The sequence below is a fragment of the Lepidochelys kempii genome, chromosome 10, assembly GCF_965140285.1.
Source record: "Lepidochelys kempii isolate rLepKem1 chromosome 10, rLepKem1.hap1, whole genome shotgun sequence".
Lineage (NCBI taxonomy): Eukaryota > Metazoa > Chordata > Testudines > Cheloniidae > Lepidochelys > Lepidochelys kempii.
This window is the reverse complement of record NC_136389.1, coordinates 64,942,243-64,961,542: the sequence shown is the minus strand read 5'-3', so window position 1 is coordinate 64,961,542 and position 19,300 is coordinate 64,942,243. Positions and strand designations below refer to the sequence as shown.

The window sequence follows — 19,300 nt, the reverse complement described above, 5'->3', positions numbered from 1 at the left end:
ATTGAATGAATTGGCACTTTCAGAATATTTAAAAATCAATTGTTACAGATATTGATGAATGCCGAGAGATCCCTGGAGTCTGTGAGAATGGAGTCTGTATAAACATGGTTGGCAGCTTCAGATGCGAGTGTCCAGTGGGATTCTTTTACAATGACAAGTTGCTGATCTGTGAAGGTAAGAGGCTTATACTTCCATCACAAACAGAAATTGGGTCAAATACTGGCAAATCTAATGTACTTGCAAATTCATCCATAACAGGGGTATATACTAGGATCAGAGAAATGTGGGCCAGGCATGTCTTAATGAAGACATTTTGGCTTCCTGCTGGAAAATCTGGTGCCATATATGTTTTCTGTTGGAAACAAAGTACCCGATTTTCCAATTAGTATAAAAGTCTTGAATGAGTTTGAGTCAACCAGTTGTGGCAAGTGAATCTTCTTACTTTTCATGGTCTGGATGTAAATATGAGCAGTGGGTGGTCTTCCCATGTCAGATCAAGACCAGCATTCACTTCCAAGCTGATATTTTCGTAATGAAAACAAGATCAAAGGCATGATCAAAAATATTGTAGTGGATTCTCATGTAAAGTAAATCTGGATAAATGTTCAGTGTGTTAGGGGCTGGCTACTTGGTGCTGGCAGAATGCCCTAGAATGACGTGATTTGTAGAGAAAGCTCACATGTTGTGCTCTAGCTTTCTAGACTAGACAACTAGGTACCTTTTAGAGCACGTCAGCGTGGTCTATACAGGGACATTAGTGCACAAAACATAGAATCATAGAATATCAGAGTTGGAAGGGACCTCAGGAGGTCATCTAGTCCAACCCCCTGCTCAAAGCAGGACCAGTCCTCAATTTTTGCCCCAGATCCCTAAATGGCCCCCTCAAGGATTGAACTCACAACCTTGGGTTTAGCAGGCCAATGCTCAAACCACTGAGCTATCCCTCCCCCCATTCTCTGATTCTCTTGTAGAACCTACCCAAACATTATACAGTACATGCAAACAAAAACCGATCCTTTCAGAAAGCTCTCTCGTCACCAGACTGACCTAGCATAAATCCCCCATTTTGTAAAATATCGCATCTCTCTGGAGTGCTTTGCCATGCCATGTACAAAAGCCCTTAGTCACTGTCAGGAAACAATTAAAGATTATGGTATGGATTTCCTTCATTTTCTGTGGTGGTTGTGAACATAAGAACAGCCATACTGGGTCAGACCAATGGTCTATCTAGCCCAGTGTCCTGTCTTACGACAGCAGCCAATGCCAGGTGCATCAGAGGGAATGAACAGAACAAGCAATTGTTGAGTGATCCATCCCCAGTTGTCCACTCCCACACCCAGAGCATGGAGTTGCATCCCTGCCTATCCTGGCTAATAGCCATTGATGGACCTATCCTCCACGAACTTATCTAGTTCTTTTTTAAATCCCGTTATAGTTTTGGCTTTCACAACATCCCCTGGACTGTGCGCTGTGTGAAGAAGTACAGCCTTTTGTTTGTTTGAAACCTGCTGCCTATTAATTTTGTTGGGTGACCCCTGGTTTGTGTGTTATGTGAAGGAGTAAATAACACTTCCTTCATCACCTTCTCCACGCCAGCCACGATTTTATAGGCCTCTGTCATATCCCCTTAGTCGTCTCTTTTCTAAGATGAAAAGTCCAAGTCTTTTTAATCTCTCCTCGTACAGAAGCTGTTCCATTCCCCTAATCATTTTTGTTACCCTTCTCTGTACCTTTTCCAATTCTAATATATCTTTTTTGAGATGGGGTGACCAGAACTGCATGCAGTGTTCAAGGTGTGGGCATGCCATGGATTTATATAGAGGCATTATGATATTTGTCTCTTATTTTCAATCCCTTTCCTAATGGTTCCTAACATTCTGCTAGCTTTTTTGACTGCTGCCACACACTGAGTGGCTGTTTCGGAGAACTATTCTCAGTGACTCCAAGATACCTTTCTTGAATGGTAGCAGCTAATTTAGATCCCATCATTTTGTATATATATTTGGGATTGTTTTCCAATGTACATTACTTTGCATTTATCAACATTGAATTTCATCTGCCATTTTGTTGTCCAGTCACCCAGTTTTGTGAGATCGTTTTGTAACTCTTCACAGTCTGCTTTGGACTTAAATATCTTGAGTTATTTTCTATCATCTGCAAATTTTGCCACCTCGCTGTTTACACCTTTTTCCAGATCATTTATGAATATGATGCACGGCACTGGTTCCAGTACACACCCGTGGGGGACACCACTATTTACTTCTCTTCGTTCTGAAAACTGATCATTTGTTCCTACCCTTTGTTTTCTGTCTTTTAATCAGTTACTGATCCATGAGAGGACCTTCCCTCTTATCCCATGACTGGTTACTTTGCTTAAGAGCCTTTGGTGAGGGACCTTGTCAAAGGCTTTCTGAAAGTCCAAGTACACTATACCCACTGGATCACCCTTGTCCACATGTTAGCTGAACCCCTCAAAGAATTCTAATAGATTGGTGAAGCATGACTTCCTTTACAAAAGCCATGTTGACTCTTCCCAAACAAATCATGTTCATCTACATGTCTGATAATGCTGTTCTGTACTATAGTTTCAACCAATTTGCCTGGTACTGAAGTTAGCTTACCAGCATGTAATTGCCAGGATTGCCTCTGGAGTCTTTTTGAAAAATTAGCTATCCTCCAGTCATCTGGTACAGAAGCCGATTTAAATGATCAGTTACATACCACAGTATGTAGTAGTTCTGCTGTTTCATATTTGAGCAAGTCAGTGACAGATCTGGGAATAGAACCCATGTCTGCTGAGTCCCAGTCCAGTTCTCTTTCTATTAGATCACACTGTCTGTCCGCATGAGTATCTGCTATGTCCCATAGGTTAGCTGATGCTCTTTAATGGGATGTGGCTGATGCATTTATCAAGTTTCAAAATAGTATCTGGAATGAAAAATATATCTTTTTAAACCTACTGTATGATTAAAAAACCACAGCTACAACACAAACAAAATGCTTCGTATTTTCTTCATGAAGAATAATGCTGAGTTGCTTTGGGACTATATCTCCTCTGTTTCACACAGCTGCCAGGAGGCAATAACTTTTCCAGGGAACAATATACCCTTCCCAAGAGGACCGAAGCACTTCTAGGGAAGCTGACAAGTCCATGAAAGCTAGGCACTTGGCAATAGGCCACCCAGAATAAAACTTTAGTTTCTTGAAGTCCTTATCTGTTTCTTTGTATAACTCCTCACCTTCTTGTGTGCACCCCTTCCCCCACCACAGTGTGTGCCAGTCAGGGGAGCTAAAACAAGATGCTTTCAGAACTCACTTGCTGCTGCCCAGGTGTTACTATTGAATAACCAAGGTAACACTCCACCCCTGGGAAAATGCACATGTTGCCTCTGTAATGCTTCCAGCCCTTGCCTTTTTGGGGACGGAGAATGCAAATTCAGGCCCAGGTCGCATGTTCGTTATTACACACTACTACCCCTAGCTACCAGGCTGGCTCACACTCTCTCTTCTTTCTAATGCTGTCTTCCTCTTTGTGGGTAGCTAGTGCTTGCATTATTCATTACAGCAGGTATTTCAGTTCCTGTTCGCCTTTAGGAATTCTATACAACAGTACAGCTATTGTAAATGGGTGTGTCCCATGCAACCTCCAGCCACCCACAGTAAATAAACTGGAACTGACACTGGTTAATATTACAGATGGAAAATATGTCATTTGCTCATCTGCTCTGCTGGCAGGCAGCAGGAAGGAAAATTAGTTAAAACAAAAATCTTATCAATTAAGTTGCAGGTAAAGAATTAATAATTAAATTCAGTTTAAGAATTTTCAAAAGAAAAAAAATATTTCAAAGAAAAACTGTTGGGTGAAAATGATTTTTTTCCTAACTGTCCTCACGTGTGTTTTTACTAGAGTCTAACGTTATTAAAAACTGAAAGAATTGTATTAAAAGTCTTATTTGCATGTCACTGTTATGTTGAACTCCTGTTAAAGTCATTGAAAGTTACACACTTGGGCTCCAATCCTGCACTGTGATCAGTGTGGAACCTCGGAGACTTCAGTGGATCTTTGTGTGGACACAGCAGTCCACCTGCAGGGTTCATAGTGCAGGATTGGGGTCACAGGTTGAAATTCACCCATGGTCAGAGTGCCAGCCAAAGGCCCGTAGATTTCAAAAGAGCCTTCTATTGGCTACCTGCAAAGGGATGAATTTCAGTGATGGATTGCATGCACATTCAGAATCATGGTGGGGAAATATTTAAATCCAACCAAAAATCTACTCCCATTGAAGTATTTTTCTCTGCATTTAAAAAAATACATTAAATACAAAAAATACATTTGGTACAAAACAAAAAAATTCCTTAATTGTAGGTTAGAGAGCATCCCTTTGAGTTTAAAAATACATTTTGTTTTCTTGTCCATAATCAGTTTATCCTAAAAATCATATTCTGTCTTGCATTGATAGATATTGATGAATGCCAGAATGGACCAGTGTGTCAACGAAATGCAGAATGTGTCAACACGGCTGGCAGCTATCGCTGTGAGTGTAAAGCCGGCTACAGGTTCACGTCAACAGGCCAGTGCGCTGGTGAGTCTTTCCAGGCTTGTTTGTATCTCAGTATGCAGTAGATAGTGGCTTTAAAAATAAAACCTTTAAAATCATATTTTTTTTAACAAAGGCTGTAGTGTTTGTGTCACTCTAAACTAATATGATGATAAGAATGTAGGGAGAAGCTAGGTTTTTCCCCTCAGCAACCCTCTGTTGCAGTGGTGCTCAAACTTTTCCTCTCGTGCTCCCGTTACCAGTAATGGAATGTGTCCACCTGGTCCACCCCCACCCTGGGCCGGGGGCTGCAGCCAGAAGTGGGCTTGTGGCCAGGGGCTGAGAGCTGGTGCTGTGGCCAGAGCGGAACTGGGGGCAGAGTGGGCCTGGGTGGTGCTCCCCTGGACATTCCTCCACACCCCCATAGAGGGAGTGCCCCACAGTTTGGGGACCACTGCTCTGTTGGAATGTGTGCAGACTATATTTTTGAGCTGTAAGGGCCTGCCTTCTAACAATATATAAAGGTTTTGATGAATGTTCTGCTTTTTTATCTCTCTCATGGTTAATACACTTCATGCCTGCAAAAATTCAGGTGTGTGATTGCAAAATAAGTCTAACTAGAGAACTTCCAAAGAGGGGCTTTGAAATGTCATCTGCCAAACGAGTGTATCTTTTGAATCAAACACTGAATAAAGTATTTTCTTTATTGGTTACAAGTAAAATCTGGCCTTGACTTGCACTCAGTACAGTGCTTATTGTGTGACTAGTGTTAGCTGGATGGACTCTCTGCATGTACCTCCATAACAGACCACAGTGTCCGGCTATGGAGTAGTATAATACAGCGCGTAAAGGTTATTTGAGTCTCATACACAGCCACATAATATTTTTCTAGCTTTTATTTAATTAACCTTAAAAATGAAAATGAAACTAAGAATAAACTGAACTAGAAGAACTTACATGGTCAATGTTACAGTCAGAAAATTCATAAAGACTAACAGGTAGATTTTCAAAGGCACAAGTGGCAGTTAGGTTTCTAAATAGGCCATTTGTGCCCATCTATCCCTAAAGCTCCTTCCCTGAACTAATTCTGTTGTGCTTAACCCTTCATTTGTGGTATATTGTGGAGGTAAAGCCAAGGAAAATTACTGTTATCTGGCCCTGGAAATTCAAAAACTTCCCAGGGAAAGTGCAGTATTTTCCCCTTCCTCTACATAATTACTGTGGTTTGCATTATCACTTGCTAAATGTGTATAGCTAAGGATACGATTTAGTCACAGAAGTCACGGACCCTGTGACTTTTTCGGCTTCAGCTGTCAACACCTACAGCTGGGACCGGAGACTGTACACCAATGGCTGCAGCTGGGGCCGTGTGCCCCCACCCCATGGCTTCAGGCAAGGCCATGTGCCCTGCACTGTGGCGATGCAGTTTCCGCACCTCCTGGCAGGGCTCGGGCTTCCAGCTGACACACACACACACACACGCTAGCGCTTTCCCCATCCCCCCAATTATGTTTAGTAAAAGTCAGACAGGTCACGGGCTGCTGTGAATTTTTGTTTATTGCTCACGACCAGTCTGTGACTTTCACCGAAAATAACCGTGACAAAATCTTAACATTAGTTTTAGCACATTTACCGCTCAGATTTTCACAAATAATCACTGTCTTTTAGTAGTCTCTGATGACAAGGTGGTCTTATCTGCTAGGTGATGTTCAATAGCTAGCTTAGAAAGTTTAAGAAGCTTTTCACACTTAAACAAGACTCTGGAGATTATTTTAATATACTTATTTGACTGGGACTACAGTTCTCTGTTCCATTCACTCTGTTTTCCAAGGATGACATCATAGCAAGAATGGTATTCTTGTTATCTTGATTATTTAAGGAATCACAAAGGTTCTATACAGGATTGTGTGCCAAGTGGCTGTAAACATTGTATACCTTTCTGGACAAAATAATAATTACAAAGGAACTTGATAACATTTTCCTTGGATTTTCTGCTTCTAATCTTTTGAGTTTTAGGAAGTGCACTTTTCACTGCAGTGCAGTTTTGCATTGTTTTACGAGACCTTCATGGGAAAAGGGTGTAGGGGCAGAAAAGAAAATCACTTTGAGAACTAAAGCTTGTTTTGTTAAGATATATGGCAACATGTGCAAATATTTAGCATGTTGTTAACATGATTGTTGTTGTAATTCCTTCAATTTAACAGAACAGGAAAACCAGGGAAGGTTCTGATATGAGCCACAATACCCTAATACAAATTGGCACAAGCATTACTTCCCTGTATTTTGCTTTTATTTTATATTTAGTGAAAATAAGGTGGAACAATCACAGTCAAAATAAAAGTGTTTGATGAAGGGTTTGATCCAGCAAAGCCCTGAGAAAAGTGCCTGGCAACCTTACTGAAATCAATGGAAGTTTAGGGTGCTGTGCACCTTGTAGGATTGGGCCCACAGAGCAGCCACTGCATGGAAAATGGTAATACTAGAACTGTTTGTGTGCTATTATATCCAAATATGACCCGTTGCTGCCTCAGACAGATTGAGCTAGTTACTCCTCTCAGTATCTAAATAGAATTCTTCAGGTGTTACCTGTTATGGCAAGATAATAATTTGCATCCAACTTTCTTTCATAATGCCTAAAAGAGTGCCGCTTCCCAGTTCCTAATGTTCTGTGTTCATCACAAAAGAAGCTCCCAGGGTCTATGATGGCCATAAAGTTTGGAGTGCAACCATTGAAAGTTGTGAAGACAGAACAGGGGACTTCCTGTTAATGGATCTCTCCATCACCGGGAAGAAGCTGCTTCTTTCTTTCGACTGAATATAAGGAAAAATTTACCTAATTAGCCACATTTGTTAGATTGTGAAATGGCTTTGAAGAGAAAAGGGAGTACCCCATCTCTTGAGTCATTTAAAATGAGAATAGACAAAACACTTAGGAGTATACTGAGTGGAACCAGCCCTCATTGGAATGGAGGTAGACAAGATCACCTTACGAGATTTTTTTCCATCTCTACTTCTTCTTCTTATGGGGAGAAATGTGCTGAATAGTAAACATTCTGCTTCTTTATATGTGTTTTTCTGACTGCTGGTTAAATCCTGAACTTACAGAGGAAAGCATTCACAGCAAGGGTAGCAGTGAGTAGTCACATATCCAACTGGTGCAAAAGACATCCTGCTATCAGAAATCAGCATGTCATGCACTGGGCCAGCACTACATGGTATGGTACTTTTTGTTGCTCTTCTGTGCAAGATGGTGCTATTAAGCATTTGTGGCTACTGTCAGGAAATGTGCTGTCCAAATTATTTGCCAGGCATGTCCCTGTTTTAAGCTAATCACACTCCCATTGATTGTGGTTTGCGTAGTGTCACTTTAGATGAGATTTAGATGCAACCACACTTGGGTGCACCACTGTAGCCATATTATTTGTGCACCACTCTGCTTGCACGTTGGATTTTGGCTTTCTGAGAGCCTAGTGCAGGGAAGGGCCAGTGTTCGCTCCATTTCTCATTTGTATGAGTTCTCTGATGGTTAATCAAGGTGATCATATTACATTCAGTACTATAATCAAACATGTCTGCAAGCAAGTAGCATTTTTCTCTGGAAATATGTATAACCATAACAGATAAAGCTCTTAAACCTCCCAAACCACTGCACAATTGTTTATTCTCTTTGTTTACAAGCTGTTTAATTCAGCATAAGAGAGATTTTCCTACACAATTACATTGCATTATTTTTATTCCCATGGTGCCCTGTTGCTGTAGCTAGAAATAGTCACTTGTAAGTAACTTTTCCCAATTATTTTCCAAATCTGCAAATGTTGCAAAAATTAATTTACCATGAATATTCCATTTTGTGTTAACAAATTAGTACTTTATTGCCATGAGAGAATAATTGTCATTTTAAATTAGAAGCATGAATTGGATACTAGTTTTCATAGTTGCCACTTATAGTTTGTTTCTGGCTTTGTGGTTTATGGAACAATTTTCAGATGCCTTTTATTTACAGATCGCAACGAATGCCTAGAAATTCCCAATATCTGTAGCCATGGCCAGTGTATTGACACTGTTGGAGGATTCTACTGCATATGTCACTCGGGATTCAAAACCAATGCTGACCAAACGATGTGCATAGGCAAGTATCAAGTTATGCTGTTAGATTAATGAGTAAAGGGTTTGAGGCCATTTCTCTGTCATAGTAATTGCCAGATCCGAGTAGACCAGTGGCACTTTTCGTCCAGTGACCTGCTTCTGACAGTGACCAGTAATAGATGCTTCAGAAAAAGGAGCAAGCAACACCTTAGTTGACAATTATGGATAGAACTGACCATTGGCTAAGTTTATTCTGCATCAGTTAGTGGTTGTTTTATACTCTGAAGCATATAGTGCCTATGATTTAAAAAAAAAAAAAGTATCCTACCTAACATAGCTGTAGAGAGATGTTTTTGTTCTTCATATAAATATTCCATCCTTTTTAGAATTTCACTAACCCCTTGGTTTTAATCATACCTCGGGGAAATGAATTCCACAGATTAATAATGCAACATTGCAATGCAATAATTGTAAAACTGTCTAATGCTGAAGCATGTAAAGGACTGATTTCCTGCGAGGCAGAAGCAAAGCTGTTTAAGTAAAACAAGAACTTTCATGTTAAGCCCTTTGAAAGCTTCAGGTTTAGGGCCAAATTACTTGCTGACTTCAGAGGACTTGTGCCCACTTATGCAATCAGTGAATATACTCTACTGCATCTAAGCCTTCTAAGCATTTGCTTGCGTAGAGCTCATCTCAGATAAAAACTAGTCAGATTCGGGCCAATTTGTCCCTTTTCCATGGGGACATTATTAGAGTGGGAGAGAAGAAATGCACCCTTTGTTCTGGGTTTCACTCAGTTTTCTTACTGAGATTTTGGGCGTGTCTGGCTAGAAGTGGCTAGCCACCTAAAAGCCCTTGGGAAGACAGCAGATCCCTTATAGACAAGGTTAATGTATGCCTCCTTAGGAAACGGCAAGATGGAAGCTGCATATAAACAAGTTGTGGATCAGCCCTTGCTCAAAAAAACATCTTTTGACATGATCAGTCAAATGTATAACCCTGTCTCATATCTTCCTTTTTTTTCCTTTTTTTTTTAGGGAAGCTTAATCTCTATTCTCCCAATTGCTCTTTTAGTAATCCAGGATTAGTTCATTTCTTTGCACATTGTTTGGCTATCTGGCCTCCCTCTTCACTATCAGTTAGTAACAAGAGTTCTTGTTGCTGCTTTTCTTTCATAGATATTAATGAGTGTGAAAAAGATCCATGTGGCAATGGAACATGTAGAAATACCGTTGGCTCTTTCAACTGCCGCTGTGACAATGGATTCATTCTCTCACACAATAATGACTGCATAGGTAAGGAGGTACTAAAACTGTTGCTGAGACCAGTCCAGGTTTTCTAAGATTGTCTGTTATTCTAATTACATAGTCATAAACACCATATTTTTCAGTGAATTCAAATCCCATCTGTATAGTCAATATAATTAGAGGTAAAGAGCAATTTCTTTGCTCTAGAAGCCAGTTTATCAGTCTCACACTCTAGGAAGTGTAGTTGTAGCCATGTCAGTCCCAGGATATTCGAGAAACAAAGTGGGTGAGGTAATATCTTTTACTGGACCAATAAAAATAAAAGAGACGTTGGTCCAATAAAAGATATTACCTCACCCACCTTGCCTCTCTAATCTCTTGCTATGTAATTTACTCCCCTCTTCTGTCAGCCACTTGAACATATGCCTCCGAATATACAGTCAATTCTAAGTATCTATCTATCTATCTAAGAATCCCATAAAACAATAAATTGGCTGCAATTTTTTCCCAATAGTTTTTGAGGAAAGCAAAAATATTTATGATACAGAAGAAAACTGTTTTGACTTTCTTCAGGAGATGACAGAATTGGACAGGAATACTGTGGACTTAAAATCTCTGCAAGTAATGGGATTCTAGTGTGTGAAAGGCTGTCTGTCTGTGGCCCTACTGAATGCAAATGGGGCTCCAGGTGGGAGAAAGAACCCACGTGTGCATATCCCTTAGAAGAATCAGGGCCCACATTTGGGGATAAAGAGACAGATAAATAATTATGCCATCCTGAATGTATCAATATTGTGCTGTGAGGATGAAAGTCAGTTTAATAAACAAAATTCCTTCTTACGTGTATTTAATCTTTGTGGATATTCGCCATGCATTTCTCATGTTAGTTTTTTGTTTTAGATGTGGACGAATGTGCAAGTGGAAATGGGATGCTCTGCAGGAATGGCCGCTGCATAAACACAGTTGGGTCTTTCCAGTGTCTTTGCAACGATGGCTATGAGGTGTCCCCCGAGGGCAGGACCTGTGTGGGTGAGATTTTAATCTAGCATTGGTTACTATGGCAAGAGGACTGTAAATCCTCAGCACATGTTCCCAGGCAAAATGGTGAGAAAAAGGCAGGTTAGAGAAGAACTTCTCCTGCTATCACTATGCTCTTGTCGAAAAGCACAAATACTGTGGTAGCATGCTGCATTGTAATATTGTATTCCTTGAAATACTCATTAAGTTATTGTGCACACAGTCAGGAAGGAATTTTGCTCTAGGACTGGCTAAAACTACCTCTGTCTCCTCTCTGGGGATTTTTTTTGCGGGGGGGAGGGGGGTCAAATACCTTGCAGGCCGTTGCGTGTAATCTTTTTTAAAAAACATCTTGCATATATTTGAGGGAAACAAACAGGTCCAGTGACTTTCCCAGATCTTCCCCTTTCATCGGAGTCCGATTTTACTTCATTCTTTTATAATAGTTATTGATTCTTCTTAATAAGAATGTACATAGCTCTCTAGATTACCATGGCACTTTACAAATGTATAGTATGACACCTTTCCTGGCCAGCACGCACCCTTGCATAGGGGCCTGATCCAGCAGAGCCTTTCTCCCACCCATATGGTTGCTCCTTTGTATAATTTCAATGGCACTGTGCATAAAAGTAAGTTTACATGCAGTTGTGTTTTCAGGATCAGGTTGTAAGGCAAATAATCAAAGCAAGACAACAGGACACAGAACAGATCAGGAAAGGCAGGTGGTGGGGAATTAGCGGTGAAGGGAAGAAGATAGGCAGGACTCCTGGAGGAAGCCAGTTTTAAAGAAGGTGAGGGTGGATGCTTGGAGGACAAGGTGGTGGAGACTGTTTAAGGCACTGTTAAGCAGCGTAACAGAAGGCTTTGGGTGCTTAATAGAAGTGTTCAGCATATGGGGGCACTTCACACTTCTTGGGTGCCTGCTCCCTTCCAGATACATTTAATCCACTTATATCCCTGTCCATGTCTGACACGGGGATGAATTGATATTGATTCTTGGGCTGAGGAATCTTTTGTCTTTCTTGATTTATAAGATAATTTATAAGCAAATTAAACTCCTTGTAAAAAAGGACTGCCTCCCTGCCCTCAGAGAGCCCTGCAAGTGAAAGATGCTCCCATTCTTTTCACCGAGAGTTTTGCACTTGACTTGATGTGAGCAGGATTAGAGCTGCCTCAATAACTGTTCTGAATATTGTTCCTTCATTTCTTTGCTTGCAGATATCAATGAGTGTGCAGTGGAGCCTGGTAGATGCTCACCTGGCACGTGCCAGAACCTGGATGGGACGTATAGATGCATCTGTCCTCCTGGATACGTTCTGCAAAATGACAGGTGTGAAGGTATGTAAGGGTCATTCGTATTTCATAATGGCAGCCTGGTCAAAAGCAGCTCTCAGTCCTAATAATATGTATAGTCATGCCTATCTTTAGGCCTTGACGTGTCATTTTTGACCCCGTCAAGTGTCTGAACCTAATCATAAAATAGAATAATTCCAACAAAATTAAGTATCCTGTAAAGTTTATGTACATGTGTACAGTATAATATGTATGATAAAGTGTAAATGGTATTGATTTAAAAAATAGATAATTAAATTAATCCTTCTAGGCTACGCAGCCACAGAGACTTTTACTCATTTTGGGGCAACCCATTAGTCTGTCTAGGTACCTATCACTATGGTATCTAAATACGCAGTATTACTTTTCTCTTGGTAATGTGAAATGCTAGATAGCCTGTGCTGTCATCACTTAGTATTTACTCGAGCAAAAATCCCTCTGAGTTTTGCCTGAGCAAAGACTGGAGGACGTGACCCCCGGAAAGACATTTTTAAAGGCCTGTATGGCCTGAAGATGTCTCATTATTGTGGGCATGCCCACTGAAAACGTCTTTGGAAGTTAATCCCAAATTGCACACCTGGATTTATTATCAATAGAGCGCTAAAGTTTATTTTCGTTAAGGCACAGGGATTTGCTCTCAGCTGAAACTATGCAGTGTAATACCTGCTGGATCTCAATTACTATGCGGGGTATTGTCAGTTACCTTTTGTGTTTTGCAGCTGCCAATACAGCAGTTTTGATTGCTGAAGTATTGTGTTCCTTTTCTTGCAGATATTGACGAGTGTGTAGAAGAACCAGAAATCTGTGCCTTGGGTACATGCAGCAATACTCCAGGCAGCTTCACATGCCTATGTCCTGAAGGGTTTGTACTGTCTTCCACAGGAAGAAGATGCCAAGGCAAGTTATTTTATACATTTTGGTCTTTTTATATTTATTTGCTTTGGGTTTACTAAAAAGTTTACTAGATGCCTGTTTCTAAAGTAACAAAGAGGCTGTAGAATCTAATAGTGGTTTTTCACAAAGAAAGCTTGATGCTTATGTACTCTGTCCTAGATTCTCTCTCACACTGTCTCCTCAGCACAAGAGAGAGAGGAGCAATTAAGAGTGAAAAGATATGGTTAAGGCACACAGTTAAGCAACGGAACCCTGTCTGCTTGAAACCTTTCCTCACCGACCTGGAGAAAAAGTTTAGAAATCTTAAAAGAGGAGGGGAAAGGTGAAAATAAAGACTGAGGCGGCTACTCTGAACTTTGAACAAAGTGTATGGAATGGGAGCTGAGGATGAATATACAGAAGAGCTTACATTAGAGTAATACTAATGTAGACGAAAAGAACAGAGTGTATGTGAAAAAGGATTAGCAGATGTTAAGTAGCATCAAATACATGCTATTCCTCACCAGGAAGATATGGTAAAGAAAAGACTAGAAGAACCTTTGAAAGCAGCATTGTAAGAAGAGTAAACACCCTCTGCTTTAAAAGGATTTAGATGCCTTTGTTCTACCAGCAAGGCTGGATTAATGGAGGGGCTTTAGGGGCTGCAGCCCAGGGCCTTGGGCTAAGGGGGGCCCCGCAAAAATAAATCGATAATTATATATAATTCAGTGGTCACCAATCCATCGATCACGATCAGCTGGTTGATTCTGGAGCCTCTGCCAGTCGATCATGATCTCCGGGCCACTAAAAGTCCAGCAGCGCAACAGGGCTCAGACAGGCTGCCTGCATGCCGTGGCCCCACACCGCTCCCAGAAGCGGCCGGCTGCTGGCACATCTCTGTGGCCCATGGGTGGGGGGAGGTGGCTCCGCATGCTGCCCTTGCCCCCAGTACCGTCCCTGCAGCCCCTATTGGCTGGTTCCCAGCCAATGGGAGCTGTGGGGACAGCGCGTATGGGTGCGAGCAGCACACGGAGACACGCTGTCCCCTTCCCCCCAGGGGTGTGCAGAGATGTGTCAGCAGCCAGCCACTTCCAGGAGCAGCGTGGGGCCATGGCATGCAGGCAGGCAGCCTGCCTGAGCCCTGCTGTGCCACCGGCTGGGAGCCACCTCTGGTAAGCGCCTCCCGGCCGGAGCCTACACCTCACACCACCTCCTGCACCCCAACCTCCTGCCTGAGGTCAGAATCCCCCCCTGCACCCAACTCCCTTCCACAGCCCACACCCCTCATGCTCTCCTGCACCCCAATATCTGCCCCAGCCTGGAGCCCCCTCCTGCACCCAAACTCCCTCCCAGAAAGAAACTAATATAGCAGCTGGTAAGGTAAGAGGTAGGCTATTTTGAATTAACTTAACTATATTCTACATGTTTTAAGACTGAAATATAACCACAGAATGGTTTTATGTTAATTAACAGGCAAGTTTAATATAGCATTAATAGCCTCGATGCCATAATTGTGATAATTTTGTTTTAAATTAGGAAAAAGACTTGTATATATGGACACCACAAAATCTAATAGCCCCGGGTCCACAGGAGAGTTAATCCAGCCCTGTCTACCAGAATCACGTGCAGTGTTTTGAGCATAAACATGGAACTGACTAAGAAAAGAGATCAAAAACTGAACAGCTAGGAATAGAAACATGTAGGCTTGTTACTGCCTGCACAGAAGTGCAGCAAACTAAAGAGCTGGACATCTCAAAGACTTTGAGGAAGCTCAAGTAGATATAAACTTCCAAACTCACAAACAGATATCCAGGTTCACAAATGCAATGTACAGTAGGCCCAGCAAGAATCACCAGTGACAAGACCTTTCAGGATCTCTGTAGTTATGTTTGGCCCAAGACAGGGATGCTTGTTGAAATCCTAGTGAGCTCTTCATCCCATGATAGCTAAATGAGATTGTGGTTTTGGTGAGATGAATCCAACCTGCAGTAAACATTTGGTTTTGCACTGTGAAAATAGTAGCCGCACTTACACAGTTGTTTAAAGCCCATGTGCTATCAATCTCTTCTTCTGAAAAATCACCCACAAAGCCAAGAAAATAACTGTAGAAATAATGCAACCTCATCTTATCTTTTCTGAAAGAGGACAGGTGTTTCATGTGGATTGTCACAGGAAAATTAATTTATTTCTGTACATTGAACTTAAAGCAATGTGTTTTTTCAGCGGAAGGTTGTTTTTTTTGAGTGTACTGAGCCAAACAAGCTTCTGTTTAAAACTTCACATTACCTAGAGTTTTTCTGAAGTCTGGACAGTGCCCAGCACTGATCTTGTAGCCAGAAAACTGGATGAGCAGCTGCTTCTGCAGCTGACCCTTATGCTGTCTGAGTGCCAACCTAAGGAGTTGCCAGCTGTCTGCCTGCTGGAGGCATGTGGTCTGCGTTCTCACTTCTGTTCCAGTGTTTAGGTTACCCAACATGTAAGAACACAATGTGGTACCACAGAACCAATGGGCCTTTATCTCTAATTTGGTAAAGCATTGAGGAGGAAAAAGGTGCTGTTGAAAATTGCCACTCGATTATTTTTTACATACAGCATTATCATCAAGGGTTAACTCACACTTTTTAGTTTCCACGTGATTTATTAGCTAAAGATCATTGCTCTAATAATAGAATGTAAATAAATTAAGTTAATATTCAGGGGGTGCAAGAAAGGAAAATGAGGTTGGGAGGAGCACAGCTCATCCTCCTCTTCTAAAGCAGTGGGGAGCTCCCCCCTCTTCTCCCTGGCTAGAGTAAACAATTCTCTCCCATGGATCTTCTCTTCCTTGGTTGGTAGAGAGAGAGCTCTCTCTTCTGTTTCAATCCCCTGTAACCACTGGCCACAACAATGCTTTTTAAGATCATCCATATGGAAGCTCTTTTGTAATTAGTTTAAGTTTTGATTTTCACATACCAATTGCACCAAGTCCTAATGTCTTTAATACAGAGCTGTATTATAATGTGCTTTTGTTTGTGCAGATCTGAGAGTGAGTTATTGCTTTACCAAATTTGAAGATGGCAAATGCTCAGTTCCCAAATCCAGAAACCATTCCAAGCAAGAATGTTGCTGCGCCTTGCAAGGAGAAGGATGGGGCGACCCATGTGAGCTTTGCCCAGAGGAAGGAGATGGTATGTTATCAGATATAATGCAATCATGGTATTATGGGCACTCAGAACTGAAAGAAGACAAACAATAACTTTGAGAGTCATAGAAGTGGGAATTAGAAAACAGAATGATCTTCCTCAAGAACTAGTAGATTATTTTGTTTGAATCATAGACTTTATGTTCAGAAGGGACCATTATGATCGTCTAGTCTGAACTCTTGCACAATGCAGGCCACAGAATCTTACCCACCCACTCCTGTAACAAATCTCTAACCTATGTCTGAGCTGTTGAAGTCCTCAAATTGTGGTTTAAAGACTTCAAGGTGCAGAGAATCCTCCAGCAAGTGACCCATGCCCCACGCTGCAGAGGAAGGCGAAAAACCCCCAGGGCCTCTGCCAATCTGCCCAGGAGGAAAATTCCTTCCCGACCCCAAATACGGTGATCAGCTAAACCCTGAGTATGTGGGCAAGACTCACCAGCTAGACATCCAGCAAAGAATTCTCTGTAGTAACCATCTCACTTAATATTTCTTTTGATGAAGTAAAGACCTTTGTGCTATAGAAAGGCATACAACATACCTAAAAAGAAAAGGAGCAACATACCTAAAAAGAAAAGGAGTACTTGTGGCACCTTAGAGACTAACCAATTTATTTGAACATGAGCTTTCGTGAGCTACAGCTCACTTCATCGGATGCATACTGTGGAAACTGCAGAAGACATTATATACACAGAGACCATGTTTTCCAGGTTTTCCAGCAGGAGCGTGAGTTTGTGGGGGGGGACGGGGACGGAGGGTGAGAAAACCTGGATTTGTGCTGGAAATGGCCCAACTTGATGATCACTTTAGGTAAGCTATTACCAGCAGGAGAGTGGGGTGGGAGGAGGTATTGTTTCATGGTCTCTGTGTATATAATGTCTTCTGCAGTTTCCACAGTATGCATCCGATGAAGTGAGCTGTAGCTCACGAAAGCTCATGCTCAAATAAATTGGTTAGTCTCTAAGGTGCCACAAGTACTCCTTTTCTTTTTGCGAATACAGACTAACACGGCTGTTACTCTGAAACCATACAACATACCTGTTTCTCAAAAAATATTTGTAGCATTTCTGGGTTATTTTATGGAAAGTCAGTCAGATAAGTCTCTGCTCTGGAGTTTTCTAATGCATCTTTTATTTTTAAATTTTGGTAGAATAGCATTAAGTCCTTGCTAGGCTGTTAGTTTAAAAACCTATGGGATACAAGGGAATTTCATCTAAACAAAATGAAATCTAGGAAGGGCCACCATAAGCTTGAAATCTAGTCAGTTTTTTTTAAAAACTGTAGAGCTAAAAGTATTACACTTGCCTCTCTGAACCTCCTTGCCTGTCTTTGGCACATTTTCTTATTGCTAAAAAGTTTTTCTCCATCCTGTAGCTATGAAAGACTCAAATAACAGGGGGAACAGTGAAACTGATTACTCATTGCAGCCCTGATTTAGGATAGCCCTGAACCACATGCTGTGCTCAGTTAAAGTATTGGTGTACAGTTTTTTACTGAATAGACACTTAGGGAATTCACAGTGTCAGTGCTATTACGTTACAGGTATATTAATTCAGAATGACAAATCACGATTAACAGTATTACTATTTTCAATGATGTGTTAATGCAGTTCAGCTCATGAACAAATCATGGAGATGTTGAGCAGAAGCCAAGAAACAAAACACCATGTTTCCCTATTGTGCTGTTTCTTGAAGGCTTCTTCCCTAAGCGTGGGTGATTAAATTGGTCTATCTGTGTACAAGTCAAAAAGGTAGAGTGAATTATAAAAGCATGGTGAGCTTCAGAGCGTTTTCCTGAAGTGCCTACACATACATTTGTCCCAGTCTGAATTGTTCTCAGATGACAAGATCAAGGCTCTTTATTTTTTTCCATCTTTAAAAAAGAAATTGCTTACAAATTTCTGAACCTAGAAAACTCCCTTAGTATGGAGGATGCCAAATTTTTTAAACATTGTATTGTATTCCCTGATGCAGACCATGTGAAATGTGCCCTTGAGCACATGGTCAGACTAAGGCTTATGCATCACTTATGTCCCATTTTAAGCCCTACTTTAAACGCCTGTGTGATGCATAGCCCTTTTGCTGACACTCTACATGGGGCTGAATTTCACTCTCTGTGAGGAACAGCTGGTCTGGCACTTGATTGACTTTTAATGCTATCATACACCGTTCTGTTTTGTTTCATTTCATTTTATACAATCTCAGCAAAGTGTAGGTAATATTTTAAAATTAAGCCATGAGACAAAACATCTGCAACTATAACTATGTTATATTCTGAGTGTAGAGTAGATAAATAATATCTCAAGGTGGGTCTGATCTAATCTCAAATCCAAGACTCCACTTTCCTGCACAAATTTTATGGCTGGGTGGGATGAGGGGTGGTTTTCGATTCAACCCCAAATCTTGTGTGAGGGTTTTGTCCTGGGTCTAACTCAAAATCATAAGGGTTCTATTTTCTGAATCTGACTTGATGGAAATCTTGTGAGCATTTCCATTCTCGTTACCTTTTGGTTCAGTGTAGTGGAAATTTATGATTTTATTTATTTTTCAAGTGTCCAGAGTGTGCTAACTGACTCATATAAACAAGGGGGAACATGCTCTCCACACCAAAGAGTGGACAGCAACCTGATCTTGCACGACTTCTGCCATTTGATATCTTGCAAAAAGAGCTCAAGTGGTTTGTTGACATCAGACTAATTCTATTGTAAATCTAAGATAGGCTGAGGTGCTGTTGTCTCAGTTCATCTGTACTGAAATCAATACTTGATGTATAAAAGGCAGCTATTAACCTGTGGCTCTACAGGATTCAACAAATTGGTTTACAATCAGATCAGGCTGTATTTTCTTCAGAAATTTTAGTTACAAGAAAAAAGAATACCGTTGTTGACATTTTACTGCTTTTAATAGAAATCTTTTACTTAATGTCTTCCATAAGGATAAAATAAACAATGCTAATTGTTTGTAAGATTATATATGTACCTGATAAAAATGAAGTGAATACAGTTACTTTATATGTAAAGGAGTGTA

At 41.0% G+C, this 19,300-nt stretch overlaps 1 protein-coding gene across 7 annotated transcripts in view; it reads left to right on the top strand.

The window, feature by feature from the left end:
* The window catches only part of FBN1 (fibrillin 1), a 220,302-nt gene that overhangs the window by 179,316 nt on the left and 21,686 nt on the right, over positions 1-19,300 (top strand). For 6 of the 7 annotated variants that reach the window (XM_073303899.2, XM_078854664.1, XM_073303898.2 and 3 more), the window contains 8 exons: positions 49-174; positions 4,461-4,583; positions 8,542-8,667; positions 9,803-9,919; positions 10,772-10,900; positions 12,107-12,226; positions 12,992-13,117; positions 16,111-16,260. In XM_073303899.2, the coding sequence (XP_073160000.1) occupies positions 49-174; positions 4,461-4,583; positions 8,542-8,667; positions 9,803-9,919; positions 10,772-10,900; positions 12,107-12,226; positions 12,992-13,117; positions 16,111-16,260 (1,017 nt within the window). The remainder of the gene's footprint in view (positions 1-48; positions 175-4,460; positions 4,584-8,541; positions 8,668-9,802; positions 9,920-10,771; positions 10,901-12,106; positions 12,227-12,991; positions 13,118-16,110; positions 16,261-19,300) is intronic. The other variant, XM_073303905.2, reaches the window with a different exon arrangement.